We start from the raw sequence: 19,704 nt of genomic DNA on the forward strand, positions 1-19,704 counted from the left end.
TCAGTCATCTCAGCAGGAGCCAACAGGACCTGCTGGATGTGTTACCTCACCAGGAGGATTGTTAATAAGAAAAATGGAACTGATTTTTTTTTTAGGCCACTTCTAAAAATACATCTGGGAATGTTCATCTTCCAAAACAACAGCAACAAAAAAATCCATAACCTGCCTAAGATGCATTCCCACAGGATTCTATTAATTCTGTGTACGGGAAGTCAGCTTCCTTAATGTCCCACTTCAGCTGTGTTTTGGCACCTGTCAGAGACAGAGTTATTCCTTCACTTAAGGATCACAGCACCAGCCTGGGAATGGCATCCAGAGCAGGCACTTGCGGGGAAGCAGTGGGACACAGGGGTGCATTTAAATGCAGTGCTTTAACCACAGCTGAATTTGATCCCCTTGAGAGCAACAAGCAATGTCTTGGCAAGATGTTCTGCCACCCATTTCCTCTCCTGAGCAGTCAGATCCTGCTGTTTTGTGTCTGAGCAGCGATTCCAGCCATGCACATCCATTTCTGACTTTCAGATTCAGGCATTACAGAAGACACCAGCCCCCTTTCCTTCTGAGGCTCAGGGACACATCTTACACCACCTAATTGCTGCTGTAATGCACGTCATTGTCTTTGAGAGCGCTCATCCTCAAAGACACACAACAGATTAACGTGTCGTGAAATCACGGGCGGTTTCGAGACCAGAAACTTAAATAGCAGTAAGAGTATATCCTTAAACCCCAAATGTTAACTGTGCCATTCCCTGCTCCCGTGTGCAGCCGTGGCTCAGGAGCTCTGGGCAGCGGCACCCGAGCTCCAAGGGCCCAGCACTGCCCGGCTCGGGCAGAGCCGGGGGAGCCAGGCAGCTTTGCTTTGCCTCCCAACAGAGACTCGGGGTCAGGGGACATCTGTTGGCATTCAAAGGTCACGGCACGCTTAGAAATCTTAATGTATTTTGGAAAAGTACAGCAGCACAGATTCTTTTTTTCCTTTGCCTTCTGGTTCCTGAGCTTGACATCGTAAGTCAGCAGCCCTTCCCGTATTTCCCCCCTAGCTACAGAATGCCTAGAAACACACAGGGTTTGAATCAGAGCTGAGTGCACCTGAGTGGACAAGTGAAATCACTAAGAAAAAAAATTGAGGAAACCTCCTAAGAGTGAGGAGAAAAACCCGAGAGCTGGCAACGCTGAAATTGTTATCTTTACCCCAGTGGAAGCTCCTGCTGGCTCCGTTTGTTTTCATGGTTTTACACCTGGTTTGGGTTTTGTTCCCCTCCTCTTTTTGTGGCTATTCAGGGATCCACCGAAGAGGAACAGCACATGACTAAAGGCACCTCCTTAATCGAAAGCCAACACCACCATCTGCTGCACTGCCTGGAAAAAACAACCGTAAGTACCAGCACAACCTTGCACACGCACGGCTCTGGGTGCCCGGCCAGGGCGCCCCAAGGAGGAGGTTACACACAGGGGGCTCTGAGGTGACCCCTGTTACACTCCCTCCGAGGGTGGCACTCATTCTGGGCTCCCAGGAACATTCTGCAATGGGTTAAATGCACTTCTATTTTGTTGTCTTTAAAATAATAAAAACAATTCCTGTGCAGAGGGATAAAATGGGATTATCTGGTACCCCTCAGTCACCCACGTCTGTACAGAGCCAGCAGCAGCTTCTTGGTCAAGTTCATCTGAACGCAAATTTTCAGTGAGGGGTTAGGGACATCCTAGAAATAAGAAGTTTCATTTCTTCAGTGCTCCTGAAGGAGAACCAAAGTGCATTTCCCTTGTGCTGTCAGCCACACATCACACACCCATCGCTGCTGCTGATCAGCACTAAGGGACAGTCCTGCTGCCTTGGGAGGAAGATGCTGCTGGTGACTCCAAACCACAGCCTGGTCACCAGTGCCCACAGGGTGGGAAAAAATAACCTTCGGCCTTGGAGATGGCTCAGAGAAGATGAACTCTGTTCAAGGGTTTAAAGGTTGCACACATCTTTTCTCATCTCTGTCTGCTTGCAAGGGCAGGTGATCTATCTCAAAGCCACTCAGGCAGCTGGTACAGCATGATGGTTCTGTTTGCATCCTGCAAGGTGTTGGGAGCCAGAGTTTTATTTTTCATTACTGACTGATTGTGTATGCAGAAGTCTCTGGGAACATTTCAGATATTTATTTGATACATATGTTTTGCTTCCAGGTTTATAGAAAAGGTTCTGCAGTAAAGGAACACATTACCTATACCATGATTCATTCTAGAGAGAATGAAGAGAGGTTAACACTTGAAATATTCATGCCTTTTTCTATCTGCATCCATCATCAAATGTACTTTTGATTTCTGACTTGCAAGGGTTTCTTTTAGACAAATCACCTTCACTTCCATAGTTTGGCTTATGCTGGAATAGCACCACTTAGGCCTCAGAGAAACACTGGAAGAAGCTGAGTAATTAATTACAGTGACCTGAGCCCAAGGAGCTCTAAAGGTCACCGTGCCAAGGGCAGTGAACTGATTCTTCCTGTATCAATGACTACTGAATTTGTTTTACACAACTCATCTCGCCTTTATTTCAATGTTACATTACCAACAGATATTTCACAACCTGACTCTTCAGTTTAAAACTTTCTGCCTCAACCCTTCAGTACTATGACCCATATTTCACAAAAACACTTTCATTTGAAAACTTGAACAAATTGGCTGAAGCAAACAAAAGCTGACAGCCCTGCCTGCAGGGTCTGCCCTGCTTTTAGAAAGGCTGTCCAGGGGCAGGTGAACACCTCTGGGGCTGCAGGAGTTGCTCCATTGCTCATGAGCTGAAGTAACGTGGCCAAAGTGTGCCCGAATTCGTGGTGCGGCGCCCCAGTTAGTGGGCGTGGTACCCTAATTAGTGGGCGTGGTACCCTAATTAGTGGGTGTGATACCCTGGCTGTGTCAGCCCACCACACTGCTCACAAACCTGCTCAATAAGTCTCAGCGACTGAAAATGTTCCAAATGTTCCTCTTTTTCAGCAAAGAATGGCAATGACAGTGATACTTGAATTTTGATTAAAACTCAGAAGGAGAAGCTGCACAACAGGTTTTTCCCTCATGTTTTTCAGCCAGTTATTACCATGGTGTAGCACCAAATCAGCAGATTTGGATTCCGGTCTGGAATTACTGGCCCAGAAAGTTCAATGGGTTTGTGTGGAGATCCTGTACTTCACGTAATCTATTAAAACACTATGCAACAGAAAATTTAAATTGTAGTAAAAGCATTTTTAAACACTGAAGAGTCATTTTGTGATCCAGTTGCAGGAATGGAATGAGGAATGTACCATGGTTGCAAACTTGTTTTAATGGGCAATTCACCTTTCCTGAAACGAGGCAGAGGATTCTCAGAGTACATTCTTTATTGACCTGGTCTCTGCGTTGTCACTGGCACACGCTTCCAGCTGAGTGGCTGTGAATGGCTCACAAATCTGCTGTGTCAGATGACAAAGTGACCCTGAAGTACTTGTAGCTGCCACAACAGAGATTACTTTGTCATATTCCCACAGCAGATGGAGTTTGTTCAAACAAAAGGAGGTTTTTTCCCTCCCATTCCAACTCCCAGATTAAGTCTGGACATTCACATGCTGTATTTTCTCCAAGTGCTGAGTGCCCTGAACCCAGTCCTTCAACCCAAACCCTTCTTCTGTGTTTTCACAGAGTTTGATCAAACCCCACAGTCCATTGGTGACACAATGGCAAAGCAATCCCAATCTGTGATTTGTGAATCAGCAGCTGAAACTTTGTTTGCCTTTGCCTTCGGCTCTCAGAAGATCAAAGTAATAAAGTTGTTATGGGTTTTGTTCTGTTTCCATGAACAAAACACTCAAAAGCTGAATTGTCAGAAGGATTCTGGTTCAGGGTTTTGAGAGAAGGTCCTGTTGCCCATTCAAACTTGAGCTGGAATGCTGAGGCGAGAGATGCAGTGCTGGGACTAAACTTCTGAATGCTGGAATGGACAATGAATTGTGTTTTTATCTTCTGTTGGCATGTTGTCTTGTAGGGATTGTCCTATCTTGTGGATGATCCCCTGTTATCTGTACGAACTTCCACCATCAAGGTATTTCCTTTTCAATTCGATCTGTTTTCTGTATGGTCTCTGTGACATGTCTGGACAGTGTTTGCTTACTTCTCGTTCTGGTCTGGTCCTGGGGAGTCTGTGCACGTGGCTCCCTTTGGCTTCCCAGTGCTCTTGTTCCCTGTGAGAGTTGTTACTTGTTCCAGTGGAATCTGATGGCTGCCTTCAGCATGGTTGCTTTTGTTTCCCATCTTTTCTGAAGCCGACAGGGACTGGATGAAGTCTGTTCACTCTACCTGGGTGTTCATATCCACATGTAGGAGTTCTTTCTTTCAGGAGTTCCTGTTCCTTAGCACAAAAGCTCTTTACAGATTCAGCTTTCTGAATTTCCTTCCCCCTGAACACTTTCCCCTCTCCACTGCCATGTTTATTCCTCCCAGCTCATGCACTGCAGGGATGCTTTGAACCCAACAGCCAATGCAAGCATTAAGTTCTATGGCCAGGTGATCATCCAGATAAAATACAATCCTGGTCCCAGGGATAAAGGAAAAGTAGCATGAACTCCTTTTGGGTTTCATAACCATGTGGCATTCCAGACTTACTGAGACCATTCTGGAATCCAGACAAAAAATGAACAGAAAATCAAACCCTATGGATTTGAACCCAACAGACTGACAATCTCAGACTGTGTGAGCAAGGCAGCAGTGACATCCTCACGCTTTTGTCACTGCAACAGCTCCTCCTGTTTCCCTGCGGACACAGGAGACCAAAATCTTCCATGGTTGCAGTGAGGGCAGAGTCCTTTCTTTTTAAGATCTGCCCGGTGCAGCCCTTTGCAGGCACGGAGGCAGAGAGCATCTCCCACAGAGCAGGGGCTGACACCCCCCAGCCCAGGCTGTCGGTGTCCCCAGGGAGTGACAGCTCTGCTTCTCCCCTGCCAGAACCACGAGTTCATCGACGAGCAGCTGTTTGAGCAGAACTGCATGGAGAGCTCAATGCAGAACTACCCCTCGTCCCGGAGCCCCTCCCTGTCCAGCCACCACGGGCTGACCACGTCCTGCTGCTCCCGGCGCAACAAGAAGACCACGCACCTGCCCAACTCCAGCGTCCCGGCCACGCGCCTGCGGAGCATGCAGGAGCTCAGCACCATCCACATCCAGTGCAGCGAGCAGCCCTCCCTCACCACCAGGTACAGGGCAGGGGGCGTGCTGAGCGCTGGGGCCCAGCTGTGCCCAGCTGCAGGGCTGGCAGGGCTGTTCCCCAGCCAGGGGCTGGTGGCAGCATCTTTGTGTCCCTCCCAGTGATGACCCAAGGGAAGTGGCTCCTGGCTGTCCTGGGAAGAACCAGATTAAAGCCAGACTCCAGCGCAGCTTGTAGGTGGATATCAGGAAAAGGTTCTTCTCCCAGAGGGTGGTGGGGCACGGAACAGGCTCCCCAGGGAATGGTCATGTTGGCAAAATGAATGGGCCAGCAGTGTCTGTCAGCCAAAGCTGTTGGAGAGCTGACGTGGTCCCCCCGGGACACTCCACTGATTTCCATTGTCCAAAAATCTAAATTGCCACTCTAAGCATCACTGGAAAACAAACAAGAGGAATTTCACAATGGTGTCTTAGTAGCTGTGACCTAAAAAGCCATAAAGGACACAGTTGAAGTGTCCTTTAATACAAAATATTTTAAATTTAATTTTATACATAAATTGCTGAAAAAGAATCATTTATTCACCATATAATTCCTGCAAAAATTAAATTACTTTCTAAATCCCCCTCAGCCCATTAAGTTTCTTGTGCACCAGGGCTGGTTTTGAATGTCCCATTCCTCTTCTCCTCATTCCTATCAAAGGGATGTAAAAACCGAAACAAAGCTGCCTTTAGGGCAGCAAGCGATTGCTTTGTGCCAGAAGGGCATTTCAGAGCATGAATTATGAATGAATAAGTACAAAACAAGTCTCCAGCTATTTCAGTTTCAACATGACAATATTTTAAACCAGCACCTGAAGCAGTAATTCACAGGAGTGTCAACTGTTCTGGGTGCTAAATCAGATGCCAGTGATATTTTAAAAGTCAACACTTATTTCACTTGCTTACCAAACTGTGCAAGGATGGAGAGAGAAAAAGAAGCTTCTCAGCTGTTTTTCATGTGGAATGCAACCAAGTGGGTGTACTGGTTGAAACTGGCAGAAGCACCCAGTGCCTGAGGCTGCCCCACTCTCAGGTTGTGCCCGAGGCATCCAGGGAGCGGAGTGGGTTCTATTCCTGGTGTTTGAGAGATCAAAAACCATCCTCTGGTGAGTCACTCCGAGGTAACAACAGCAGCCGCTTCCCAACTGGGAGCTTTACATTCTGAAAGGACAGGCCTTGTGTTGAAAATGAACATGTTGGGCTGGTAATAGCAGACTCCTGTAGCTGTGCAGATGCACAGAAATCAACCTATCATTTTCCCTCTGTAATTAATTATAGGATGCAATTGATGCAGATCTAATAAGAATGCTCCCAGCTGTCAGATCCTTGAAACTACTGCAGAGAGAAATAAAATAGAAAAGATCAAGGGACAGTGAATATGAAAGAGGTATTTGAAATGCAAGGAAGACAACATCTTTCTCAGAAAGAACTACCTGTGCTCTGAAAAGATGCAGTACACAGGACGGTGTATTTAGATGTCCTTTTAAATAAACTAGAATTATGCAAGAAGGAAATGGAAACAGAACAATTTGCCCTGTGAAAAGCTGTATCCTAACCAGGGGGAACATTACCAAAGCTTGGTGTAATCTGTGTAGACATAAATGGTGCCTTGCAGGAACGGGGGGGGGACGTTTAAGTGGAGTCTTTGAATATTTCAGCTGAATAAGATCCTGATTAAGAACCACAACCATTCCCATCCTTTCTACTACCTCATTTTGAAAAACAAGCCAAGCACTAAATTTGTTTTCTAGTCGTTCCAGCCTCAACATGAAATCAGACGATGGGCTGAGACCGAACTGCAAAGCTGCCCAGATCACCACAGCCATCATCAGCATCCCCACGCCGCCGGCGCTGACGCCCGAGGGCGAGAGCAGACCCGGCCCGGGCAGCCCCGGCCACGCCACGAACATTCCCAGCTCGGCCACCACCAACATCGTCAAGGTCTCCGCCCTGTAAGGCGCGTCCTGCGCGGAAGGGCCGGGGGGAGCCCGGAGCCCCTCTCCCTGCTCGCCTCCACGCCCCCTCCTTGCTGCCGGGACGGACCGAGCCGGCGTTTGTCACCAGGGGCCCGAGCGGGGCAGCTTCTCCAGACACGGACTGAGGCACGAGTGGGAGAGGGAGGAAGGGGCTGGATGGAGGGAAAACCTGCGTGGAGAGCGAGTTGTGCCGTGGCACGGGGCAAAAAGCAGCTGCAGAGGCTGGAGGAAGGAATCATCATGGCAACCAGAGAGTCACTGAAGCAAATGGAAATATAACACTGTGTATCGCAGCACCTTTTTAAAGGTTTTTAATGGATAATATTTATTCATGAGGAAATGACTGAAAAGGTGAAAAACAATGGATTTTGTGATTTTTTTTTTTTCTTCATGGAGCAGAACCTTTAAACCAACCAAAATTTCACTTTTTTTTTTTCTTTTATAGGAAAAATTTAGACAAAAGAAGCCACCTGTCACAGCAGTTCCCCCATCGCTGTGTGTGTGTGTGTGTGAGTGTGCAGAGCCACCGAACTCGAGGGCAGGGCCTTGCCAGGGTGGGTGCCCAGCAGAACCCCAGGTGTGCCAGCACCCCCTGTGCACACCCACACGCACACACACACCTTCCACCCTGGATTTAGACTATTTTGTATCCACCTTTTAAGTCAATACAGTGCAATTGCAAACAGTGTGTTTGTCTGCTAATTATTGTCTGTGGAAACATATTTGTGGAGAAAAGCAAAAACAACAACAAAAAAAAGAGACAGGCTTTAGTAGAGTTTTAGTCCCACCTGGGTATCTGCTTTCTATTTTTGTTATCACTTACTTGTAAGAGTGTGACTAGACTACAGTTCTGTATTTTTAAAAAGGAAAAAAAAAAGTAGGATTCTTTTTTAATACTGTGCACACAAATGGCAAAGAATGAAAGCACTGAACTCGACTGCATCAAGCGTTCCTGAGTCTAACAGAGGTTCCTTGTAATGTATGCCCATGATTTTTAAGTTTTGGTTTCTATATAGAAATTTCTTTGCTAGCACTGGACGTATAACCCATTGTAAATAGTAGCCAAATAATGTCTGGATTTATACTTGATAATAATTAACCCCGGAGCCAAATATCTTGCATGGACAGAGAGGTATTTGGCTTTTTCACAGTCTTAGGGCTCCAGTTGTCCCATCCATGGCTTCTGGGCTGCATTGATTTTGGGGATAGACCAGGTCAGCAATTTCAGTTCTCCAGTCCCAGCACAGGATCTGCTTGAGAAGGGGGAGCAGTACTGGAGTTTGGGAAACGTTTGATAACGCTTGGTACAGACAGCGTTTCCTTTTCACAGTTCTACACTTAGCTTGGGCAAAGTCTAATCATGAACTAACAGATAACCAAAAACTGAAGAACACTGTGTGGTACTGCCAGGTACCTCATCCTGTGACTGGCACCTCGTCCTGAGACCTTCCTAGGAATGATTCACCGTGAGGAAATTCATGGGCCTGACATAACTGATTCCCCCCTGCCAAGAGGAACCTTTTCCTGCCGTTCTGCCTTCCTGGAGCCCCCTTTTACAGGGGGATCCCTGAAGGGCAGAGTGAGGAACATCCCCCGCGTTCCCTCCCACCTGTCCCACCCTGTCTGGCTGATCCCTGTGGTCATGGCACAAACCTCTCCAAGGCCAATGCACTGCCCCCACCAGCCTGGAGGGAACAGGGAAAGACATCCCATGTCCTGTTCGGAGCAGTGATTTTACCAACGTCAGAGTTAGAAGAAGGGCTCAAAGCGTGTTTGAGGCTGATTCAGCAAAGGGATGATTTTTTTTTAACATCTGCCATAACCTCTCCTGATGTAATATTTATATGCACATATACATACACATGTAACTAATTACAGACTCATACATGTATAGGTAATTAACGCTGACTTACACATACGAGCTGGCACCCTGCTTTGGTAGCGCTCCTGCTGCGAGTGAGTGATGGCTGATGCATTAACTCAATACCCTCCTTAGAATCCTACAACATCCTAGGAACAGTAGGGCTATGGCTGAGCCTCCAGTAGCTGCACCAGCTTCTAGTCATTTATTCCAGTGCTGTAATATGTTACCCAAAAACTATGTTTAGTCCTGTTTTAAAAGATTAAAATGCTCTGCCTTTTGCTGCTTCCTGTAGGAGGTTATACTGCAGTTAATCTGACCATTATTGAGTTTTTTTCTTGATGTTTTAATTTAATTTTTGCTTTAATTTCATCAACTGTCATCATCTGAGCACCCCTGCCGTTCTAGATCAGAGGCCTTGCTCTCCACCACTTGCCACCTTTGCAACCTCATCTCCACTGGCACAGAGTGAGGGTGAAATGCCCCCGTGCTGACAGGGGACAGGAATAAAAATTACAAAGAGTCAGGGATTCCACCTGGATTCTTGGTGCTGCCTTTCTTATTCCTGATTTAGTGTGGAGTGGTGAACAAAGCACTTCACATCTCTGTATCTGTAAATAGCCATCGTGGCAGCCCTTGTCCAAAGCACTATTGGGGCTTCTAATTGCTGGCAAACAAACTTTTTGGAAAAGAAAATATAACATTCAATTTTAAGAGTTTAAAAAAAGGAGGAATGCCAGTTCCAGGAGTTTCTGGCTGGCTGCTTGGGCTCTGATTGCCAAAGCAGCCACAGCCTCTGTTCCCTTCCCTAAACCAGGAATTATTATCCTTGCTGGGGAACCACGGCTTGTGCCTCTGCCATGAACTGGGCAGGTGCTGCCCCACGCTGTCAGTTCCTCAGCACAGGCTCTCAGAGGATAAAAACACACAAAATTAAGGAAGTCTAAGCCTAGAGGAACAGGGCTAAAAGTATTTTTAATGGAGGCATTAGCTCCCTTTATCCTCTGCAGTAGCCCAAGGAAAGCTTCCGAAAGCACCTGGGACTGCGCTGTGGAAACCCTGGGAGCCCCCCCGGGAGGGCACTGAGCACCCACGGGAGCTGCAGGGACAGAGATCCATCCCTGCAGGGGCTGCCAGGCAGCAACAGAGCATCCCCGGGCTGCACAGGGGGAGAAGGACCAGCGTCCGCACAGCAGAGCAGGGAGCTGCACTACGGCCCCTCGGCCCTGACCAAAGGGAGGCACAACAGCTTCCCCAAACTTCAGAATCCTTAAACAGCACCGAGAGCAGGCCAAGCCACTCCTGAGAATTCCTAAGGCAGAACTTCACCTGAAGGACGTGGATCATTCCCTCCAGTGCTCCCAGTGCTGCCCTGCCTTACCAGCACCCCAACCCTTCCCCGGGCTCACACACGTCCCTGGACCCCGACACTAAACCAGCACCCGGCCCTGCCCTCCCGGCCGTCCCCAGGCACCGGGCAGGGGCTGCTCCAGCTGGGGTCCCCCTGCCAGGAACAGCACCAGGATCAGGGGCAGGCTCTGGAGAACAGCCCCATGAGCCTGGCAGAACCTCAGTGCTGTGCTGGCACTTCAGTTCAAAGCCTTCCCCCTCCTCTCATTCCTTACGACTTTTTAGAGTTTTAGAAAAGTTCCTTTAAAAAAGAGATAAAAATGGATTCTTTGTACACAAAGCAAGTGGAAGGGCATTATTTTTTCAGACTTTCCTAAAGCAATATTAAAAATATCAAAGGAGCAACTCCTTTTTCTGAGCATTTTATTTCCTTTCCAAAGCTTTTTCTGAAGGAAAAATATTTTCACCGATTTTCAGCCTCTTCTATCATTAGATTTCCTCTCTTCTCACCTGGCATTGAGCTGCTAACAGGATTCACACCCAGCTGGCAGCAAATGATGAAGAATACCTTTCACACATAGGCTTTGACATCCATCTACTCTTTCCAAAATCCACCCTTTGCTTTCATTTTCCTTAAAAATCTTAAGGACACCCCTAAAGAAGAGGCCACAGATAATACATCTTGGCACACAAAAATTAAACAGTTGAATCCATCCTCCACTAGCACAAGATCCTTCACTGTGATATGGCATTGCTTTTTCTAGATTAGACTTCAAATTCTCGCAGGACTCCCACTGCCTCCCTGGAGAGCTCATTCCAGAGTGACAGACTTCAATGTCAAGGATTTTTCCCCAGCTGTTCAGCCATAATTCTTTCCTTGTATTTCCTTGTATTTCTCTTGCAGCCATTTATAGTCCCTTGCACCATTTCCCCTCCTTTCCACATGAGAAATATAAAACTTTCTGCACCAAATTCTTATCGCAGAGACTGCTTTTATCTATTAAATAATTACCTTTGTTAAAAGTGAACAGGGGAAAAGACAACCCAAGTAACACACATGGCTTTAGTGTGGAATAAAGTTCGTGGATAATTCAATGTATATCTTTAATTGGCCAGAAAGACTAAATTTAGTCAATGCCACTTGTTTAACCTAAGCCTGTTGCTAATACACCTGTACTGCAACCCAGCACTTGTCATTCTCATCTAGACAGCTTCAGGCATGTGCATGAAAATCAGATTAATACCAGCTAAAGAAAGCAAATTTCCTTCAAGATTTTGCTTTTCTAAGTAAAGAGGTTGCAAACATGCTGCATCTTGCATGTATTGTAAATTCAGGAAATGAAAAATCACATTTAATTTATGTGTTGCAACATCCCTGGGACTTCGTAGTGTTTTATCTGTTGGACTAAGGCAGAGTTACAAAGTCAGCACTCGTGGAGGGCTGGTGAATATCAATAGCTTTGAACTGCAAACTTAATTCTGTTTTTAAAGTTAGGTGAATAAAACACCTTTTCCACATGATTCACCCATCCAGTCTATCTCAATTAATTTTTTGTTTTAAAACATACATTTTTCTCCAACACTTGGAGCCAACTGCAGTAGATCCATGGGTTTAAAGCCCAAGTTTTTTAGGCTTTGTATTTGCCAAAAACTCTGCCCATGGTGATTTTCTCTTTCTAAAACTGTAAGAGCAAAGGGGAGGCAGTGAACATCAGGAGCTGAGCATCAGCAGCCTGGGTTCTGCTCCTGATTTCCTGAGCAACCACTAAGTGACCTCAAAGAAGTCATTTCACCTCTCTGCCAATTCTACAGCCTGTAGAGCAATGAGCACCTCCTCTTGCACTGAGTGGAGCTCAATTCATGCCACCCCAAAATCCCACAGGGAATTCTGGATACAGAGCGCCAGAACTGCTCCTTCTGTTCAGGGAGCAAAACCTGTGCCAGAAATGCTTTAGGTGGAACAAAAGACCAGGTGACAAAGAGCTTGTGAAAATCCCTCCTCCTGTTCTCAGTCAGGTCTGTTCCTCTGTGTGTATCCGTGTGTCCCTTCCCACTTTGGGTTAAACCAGTGCTATTCCAGAGCCTCAGCTGGGAGAAGGTCCCAACCACACCAATGCTCTTCCCCACTGTTCAACCATGACTGGGAGCTCCCGTGGGCTCCTCGGGCCAACCAAGTCTCTAAAAATGGTGTGATGGTCTATTTTTGATAAACCAGTATGGCATTCCAATGCAATGGTGTTTTCTTTAGGAGTTCTATGTTATAAGAAGCTCTCAACTTTATTATTTTCTATTTTCGTACTTTAAATGGGCTTTGCTTTACAAACATCAGAGGACAGATACGAAATGTACTGGACACAACTGCAGGTAGCTTCATTTGAGAACAACTTTCTAGAAGAACCAAGTTTCCTGTTGTCTTCTTTTGGAATTGTAGTGCATATGTTGAAACTTGTATATCATTTACAGTATTGAGTCTTGTGCCACTGCTGTACCTGATGTATCCAATCCGGATTAAACAGAGTATGTGCCACAAATACCAACAGGATGCTGTAATTTCTTCTAAAAAACTTCTGGGAGGTTCTTTTGGAGAATTTTGGGTGTTGACCAAGGCCACTGAGTTGCATTTAAGTACCAATTAACTCTTCCCCAAGCAATCATTAATGAAATCAGTGGGATGTCACAGGACAGCAATAATGCAGATACTGAAGTGCATCCCTCACCGTGTCCTCTTTGGGAATGTTAAGAGTTGCAAAAAAATCATCTTGGAAACAGAATCAAGCTGTCTTGGCCTTTTCCAACTACGAAGACAAAGGGAAACCCCTCCCTGGAGTCATTTGTGACACAAAAGGAATAAGGCAGGAACAAAGTACAAAAAGAAAACCTTTCAAAATTAGTGCAGAGGCAACCCGGGGTCAGCACCCTGAGCCAGCCAGCACTCCCATCTTTTCCTGCCCCAGGACAGCTCTGTACAAGCCAAACAGGAAATATCAATTAGTTTTAGCACTAATAGGTAATTCCATTTCTAATTAAAGCTTTCCTGTAAGTGTGGGAAGTCTGATATTGTTGCACCCAGAGGGACAGACCAATTATGATTGCTGCACATTTTCTACATAATTAAATCCTCTACCACACAGCTTGCTGCACACCTTGCTATAGAAATGTTATTTATTCAGTGTTAATTAACTGGATTTAAATTAGCAATACAGGCATTGAGATGCTCGTTTCACTCTGCCACTTCACAGGGATATAGTCAGTGCCTGGTGTTTACCAAGAGAATTAGGGAAAATGGGATGATCACCAACTTTGAACAGACCCTGGAGTCACACAGGGAATTCATCTTCACCCAACAGTCACAGGGAAGGCAAGGCAAGAGGGAGGTGAGGCCCTGGCACAGGGTGCCCAGAGCAGCTGTGGCTGCCCCTGGATCCCTGGCAATGCCCCAGGCCAGGCTGGACATTGGGGCTGGGAGCACCCTGGGACAGTGGGAGGTGTCCTTGCCCAGGGCAGGGGTGGAGCAAGATGAGCTTTAAGGTCCCTTCCCACACAAACCAGTCTGGGATTCCATGAAATACAACTGGGATTGCTTTGTATTTTCTCCTTTCTGACATTTCTTACGTGGAAGTGGCTGCCTTTTATCATCCTTTGTTTACTTTGGATTGAAAAGATTCCACCTGAGCATCCTTTCTTTTCCTTTTATTAACAAATTGTAACATGGTCACTGGACCTCTGTAAAACATTTACCAGACACAGCTGCTTATAAAAAGACCCCATTTTTCTTCAATCTCAAACAATGTCTGTCCCTTATCAGTGTCCTTTAGGGCAGCACTGTTGTCACAGACCCTGTCCATTCCTGGTCCCAACCAGGAGCATCAGGACATCAATCCCCACCTTTCAGCAGCTCCCGGAGATAGACTGAGTTGATGTGGTAGGCACTCATCCAGCTGAACTGCCAGTAACTCCTGCTGTAGTGGGACACTGCTGCGTAGTAGCTCTGCCAGGCATCGTAGTAACATTGCCAGTAGTCCTCGTAACTCCAGCCCTCATGCAGAGCATCATCCCAGGAGCTGCAGGTCTGCTCCTCTTCAGTCCTCCTCGTGGAAGGACTGGAGAATTGATGGTTGTGGCTTTTCTTGTGTTTAGCACTTGGTTTCAGAACTTTCTTTTTCACTTCATTTTGCCTTGGGATGTGGGATCGCTCCCAAGGCTTCTCCGGTGCAGGACAGAAAGCTGCCGGGCCCTGCCGTGCTGTGGGCACAGCATTTCGGTCCTGTGTGTCTGAAAGTGCCCCAAAGCACGAGTTATTGGCCCCACTACTAAGGGAATCCCTGGAGCTGTCTGAGCCATCAGAGTCAGCAGACACATCCCCGTTTGCTGCCATCTCTGTGTGATGTTCCATCTCTTCCCACTCCACATCCCCACTTCTGGGCAGCTCACGTTGCTCTCCTGGGCCTGAATAACTTCTTAAAATCTCCACCTCTCTCTCTGACCCTTCTTTAATGAAATGCTCATAGTCTTCAACGAAATCTGAGAAGCTCCAGGGATTGGTGAGTTGGTTTTTGAAAGAAGACAAGCATGGAATTTTGGGAAGATTTTTTTTTAAGGCCTCCTCATCTGGAGCCTGAGTGCTGTGCTGTGCATCCATCCTGGAGATGGGTTTGACTTGATTCCTCCGTTCTGTGCGACAGTTGGAAGTTTGGGGGGTTCTACTATTTTCCTCTACATTTGCAGGATTTGTGCACTTTTTAATCTTTTTTTGCTTCAGAGTCTTTTTTGGCCTTTCTACAGAAGAATTATCCCTTGGAAGATTAGAGAGAGGCTGAGGTGTGTCTGAAAAGCCATTCTGGACAGGCTGCAGCACTGGTTCCTCTGGTTTAGGACACACAGTGTCACAATTCCCCAAAGGAGCTGTAGGTATTGCAGGTTTAACTTCTACCTCCCCATCTTCAAACTGCTCCATCATTCCAGGAGGGATGGGCTCTGCACAGCAGAAAAACAAGCAGCCACTCAATCAAGTGCATCCCTCCCTCTGAACTCACACAAGTACCCAAGTGAAGCTTCTCAAAATCACATGTTAAGACATCAAGTGAGGACCACAAACCAACCCCTTAAATTCTTCAAGAGTTTAAAGAGCCAGAACATTTCCTTCATAGAAGGCATCAAAGACAGCTCAAGACAAACACTACATCACTTGTCAGGAGCAGAGTGTGAAGAACCTGGACTAAAAGCAAAGCAGCCCCAACAGAAGAGCCCCACATCAGCCCCCTGGACTTGTCTGAAGCTCTGACTAGCAGAAAACCCCCAAGCCCAGCGGCATCCCCAGCACAGAGCCTACCCGGCAGAGGAAGAAGCTGCAGGTTGCACTTCTGAGCAATTTTCATCATCATGTTCTCCTCCTCCCCACGGCAGCAGTAGGTCACAGATAAACCCAAGGTGCCTGTGAGATGGAACAGAGTTAATTCCCAAGGAGGGCCAGCAGAGCCCAGCAGAGCTGCAGGGTGCCAGGGCTGTCCCTACCGAAGCGCCCGGCTCGGCCAATGCGGTGCATGTAGGTCTCCCAGTCCAGGGGCACGTCCAGGTTGATGACCAGGTTCACCCTCTCAGCATCAATTCCACGAGATGTCTGCAGAAAGTGAGGAGGAAAAAAGGGCAGTGAGAGCTGAATAATTCAACAGAGCTTTAAATAAATACAGACCCACAGAGAGGCTGGACGGGACCAGAGTGGGGTCATCTGGTCCAACCTCCCCAGGGTCATCTCTGCCATGTTTGGCACTCACAACACACTGCCCACAGAGTAAAACTTCCAGCTGCAAAGCAACAGATAAATTGAAAACTACTTTTGAGCCAGATCACAGAATGGGTTGGGTTGGATGAGCCCTAAAAGTATCATCCCATTCCAACCCCCTGCCATGGGCAGGCAGATGAGGCACTGGGGGTGATTTCTGAGCCTCACAGTGAAAAGAAGTCAGAAACCCCACGGTGCTTATCAGCACATTCATGTTCTCTCCACTTCCAAGCCAAATCTAATCCTCTGAAGTAACTTTACGTGCAATACTCCTGCATGCTGTAAAATTTGCAGAGCAGTTAATAAGTTTGAAATAAAATCTGTAAAAAGCTTGTTTGAAAGCAGTAAAAGCTCACCAAGTCTGTGGAAATCAGAACTCTGCAGTGGAATTGCTTTAATTTAGCCATGGCATCAAGTCGCTGATTCTGATTCATGTTGCCTAGGAAGATAAAAATCAGAAGCAGGTTACATTCTTCATCTTTATGCCCCTCACATTTTAGAAAATGTTGCTTTGTATTGTCAGAAGTAAGACAGAAACTTCCTCAAACACCACTTCCAAATGAGTAAAGAAGGAACAAACAAAACTTGAAAACTCAGGTTACTCATTACAGAAATAATTCTTTTGCTTGTTGAGTCTTGAAAAGACCTATGAAGGTTCAAATGTTCTTCTCAGCCATTTAACCAGAGGCCGTGCAAGGCAAGATTCAAGATTAATTTTCCTATTTTAGGTCACGTTTATGCACAATTTCAGTAGAATCAGAAAGTTGTAAATGGATTTACCTGAAATGCACTCGGCAGGGAAGCCTCTGGATGTCAGTATTTCAGCCAGATGTTGAGCCCTGAGGGAACACACACACAATGAAAATTGGAAATAAAACCCCAGGCCTAACAACCCCAGGGCATTTCTTAGGTTACTGTCTACAGCCAAGGACTGCATTTCTGTATTTTCAGTATTTCCCGCTGCATTCCTCAGGGTGTATTTCACACCTGAAGTTTGCAGACTGCTCTGAGACCTCACAGGTCTCATAAATTTATCCATATGCACAGAAATTTATCCATGGCTGGACATTACAACCGCTGCTTTCAAACAAGCTTTGTCCAGATGTTATTTCAAATGCATTACCTGCTATGCAGATTTGAGAAGACTAAGGCTTGGTTGAATGGGATCTTACTGAACAACTCCTGCAGGTGCCGGGTTTTTTCCTCAAAGGTTTTATGTGGAAGGGGATGGGAATTCACAATTTTGTAGTACTGCTTCAGCCCTGAGCAAGAAACCAAAACAACAGATTAGGGGTTGCCATAAAAACCTGTAGTCCTGTAATCATGTGATACTGCAGCTGAAGGAAAACTTCAAACAAAGACAAGCATAAGAACCTCCAGGAAAAGTTTTTCTTAAAAGGCTGAAATATTTTTTGAATGATAGAAACAGCAAAGTTCCATTTGTCACTGGTATTTTAAATATACAGAATCACAGACTGGTTTGGGATGGAAAGGCCTTCAAAGACCATCTCATTCCACTTCAAGATTCACAACATCAACACTAGGAATCAATATTCGTAAACTGAACAACTCAGATACAGGTGAAATTATGGAAAATCATGCATTTTAAAGGCATGTGTTTTGGTTTTAGTCTCGTCCTCTGAATTTGCTGCTAACAGTGTCGGTCTACCTGCTGTTCATGTGCTTACCAAGGAGGCCTGGATCCGTGGGGTTCAGCCTCACAAACGTGGGCTCCCTCATGTACCTGGTGAGAGCAGCAGCCAAGGACTCAGGGTAAGTGGCTGAAACTGCCAACATCTGCTTATTGGTTGGGAGTGAGGAGTAGATCCAACTGCGGGACAAAGCCATGGGAATTATTTACCAAAACACACCTGATGTAATGATACAGGCATGAGGGAAGGGTTTTTCCTTACTTGATCTGTTCCTGGAAGCTGCCCTCCTCCAGCAGCTTGTCTGCCTCGTCCAGGACGAAGAGCCGGACGCTGGCTGTGCTCAGGTAGTCCAGCTCGATGAGCTGCTTGATCCGACCTGCAGGGGAGGGAAAAGTAAAAACAGCTTCAAGAACACGAACTGAAACATTCTAATGATGAACTTTTAAAGTATTTTTAAATTACCTTTGAGGCTCTGCCCTGTTAATGACAACAAACAAACCCAAGCCAGCCTTCCGAAGCCCCAGTTATTGTATCGTGGAGGATCACACAGGACACAAATCTCAGCAAAGCTCCTCCCTACCTGGGGAGCCCACAGCTATGTGGCACTTCTTCAGCCTGCTTTTGTCCTGGCTCAGAGGAGTCCCTCCAATGAAGACATGGCATTCCAAGCCTTCCATTTTTATGGCAATCGCTGTGATCACGGCGTGGATCTGCACGGCAATCTCCCTCGTGGGAGCCAGGATCAGGATCTGCGCGGGGCAAGGATTAAACGGGAGGATTAAAGCCGCAGGACGGCGCTGAGAGCTCGCTCCCAGCGCGGTGGTGCTTTCCAGCGCTGTGTCTCACGGCCTTCAACGCCGTATTTCCCCCCAAAAGAGCGATTTCCCCTCCTAAAGCACCCCCGGCCCGGGCCCACCTGCGTGGCGGGGCTCTCCAGCAGCACCGCGTCCAGGGCGATGGTGGCGAACACGCAGGTCTTGCCGGTGCCAGACTTGGCCTGCACGATGAGATCTGCAAAGAGCGGCCACGGGGGTCAGGGCAGCCCCCGGGGAGCCCCCGGCCCCGCGCCCGGCCCGATGGAACCCGGCAGCCTCCAGCCCCGCTACCACCGGCGGCGACAGCAGGAGGGAGCCGAAGTCGGAGGGGCCGCCGGGCACCAGCACGTCCCGGGTGCGGAACCGGCCCTGCGCCTCCGCGGGCGCCGCCATCTTGGCGGGGCGGGTGGGCGAAGTCTCGCGAGATGTGCCGTAATCCCGCGCCGGGGCGGGCCGCCGGTGCCGCCGCCAGGGGGCGCCGGGGCAGAGGGAAGATGACGGCGGCTCCGCCTCAGGGCGGGACAGGGCGGGACAGAGCGGGACAGAGCGGGGACTGGGGGGGACAGAGCGGGGATAGAGCGGGGATAGAGCGGGGACAGGGCGGGGACAGAGCGGGGACAGGGCGGGGACAGAGCGGGGACTGGGGGGGGACAGAGCGGGGACAGAGCGGGGATAGAGCGGGGACAGAGCGGGGACAGAGCGGGGACAGAGCGGGGATAGAGCGGGGACAGAGCGGGGACAGAGCGGGGACTGGGGGGGGACAGAGCGGGGACAGAGCGGGACAGAGCGGGGACAGAGCGGGGACAGAGCGGGGACTAGGGGGGGACAGAGCGGGGACAGAGCGGGACAGAGCAGGGACTAGGTGGGGACAGAGCGGGCCCGGTGCGGACGGGCCCGGAATACCCCAAAACCATCACTGCACCCAGCTCCTGGCCCTGCACAGACACCCCAAAATCCCACCCTGCGCTCCCTGAGCTCCGGCAGCCCTGGGGCCGTGCCCATCCCCGAGGAGAGGACACAGCTCACAGAACACACAAACATGATTTATGAGCCTACAGAAAATTACTTACTACAAAAA

At 47.8% G+C, this 19,704-nt stretch overlaps 2 protein-coding genes across 7 annotated transcripts in view; one reads left to right on the forward strand and one right to left on the reverse strand.

Annotated features, from left to right (window-relative positions):
• KCND3 (potassium voltage-gated channel subfamily D member 3) overlaps positions 1-12,917 on the forward strand; it is a 113,065-nt gene extending 100,148 nt beyond the window's left edge. For 5 of the 6 annotated variants that reach the window (XM_039565223.1, XM_010404299.4, XM_020584894.2 and 2 more), the window contains exons 5-8: positions 1,282-1,374; positions 4,001-4,057; positions 4,957-5,204; positions 6,945-12,917. In XM_039565223.1, the coding sequence (XP_039421157.1) occupies positions 1,282-1,374; positions 4,001-4,057; positions 4,957-5,204; positions 6,945-7,149 (603 nt within the window). In that variant the 3' untranslated portion in view covers positions 7,150-12,917. The remainder of the gene's footprint in view (positions 1-1,281; positions 1,375-4,000; positions 4,058-4,956; positions 5,205-6,944) is intronic. The other variant, XM_039565224.1, reaches the window with a different exon arrangement.
• A 1,138-nt stretch (positions 12,918-14,055) lies between these two features.
• DDX20 (DEAD-box helicase 20) lies at positions 14,056-19,043 on the reverse strand. The gene is made up of 11 exons (XM_039565461.1): positions 18,866-19,043; positions 18,728-18,822; positions 18,392-18,560; positions 18,073-18,187; positions 17,848-17,990; positions 17,283-17,421; positions 16,940-16,998; positions 16,516-16,598; positions 15,892-15,997; positions 15,710-15,811; positions 14,056-15,354 (listed from the first exon to the last, which is right to left on the reverse strand). Exons 1-11 carry the CDS (start codon positions 19,017-19,019, stop codon positions 14,255-14,257), a joined length of 2,265 nt encoding a protein of 754 aa, XP_039421395.1. The 5' UTR covers positions 19,020-19,043; the 3' UTR covers positions 14,056-14,254.
• Positions 19,044-19,704: the final 661 nt, after the last annotated feature.

The sequence above is a fragment of the Corvus cornix genome, chromosome 26 (assembly GCF_000738735.6).
Source record: "Corvus cornix cornix isolate S_Up_H32 chromosome 26, ASM73873v5, whole genome shotgun sequence".
Taxonomy (NCBI): domain Eukaryota; kingdom Metazoa; phylum Chordata; class Aves; order Passeriformes; family Corvidae; genus Corvus; species Corvus cornix.

Excerpts from the sequence above, each read along its gene's own strand:
- DDX20 (XM_039565461.1), bottom strand. The coding sequence starts at position 19,019 with ATGGCGGCGCCCGCGGAGGCGCAGGGCCGGTTCCGCACCCGGGACGTG. Across the intron at positions 17,991-18,072 it reads AGCTTCCAGGAACAGATCAA|TTGGATCTACTCCTCACTCC; the intron begins GTAAGGAAAAAC and ends TTTGTCCCGCAG. Across the intron at positions 17,422-17,847 it reads CACGGATCCAGGCCTCCTTG|GGCTGAAGCAGTACTACAAA; the intron begins GTAAGCACATGA and ends TTTCTTGCTCAG.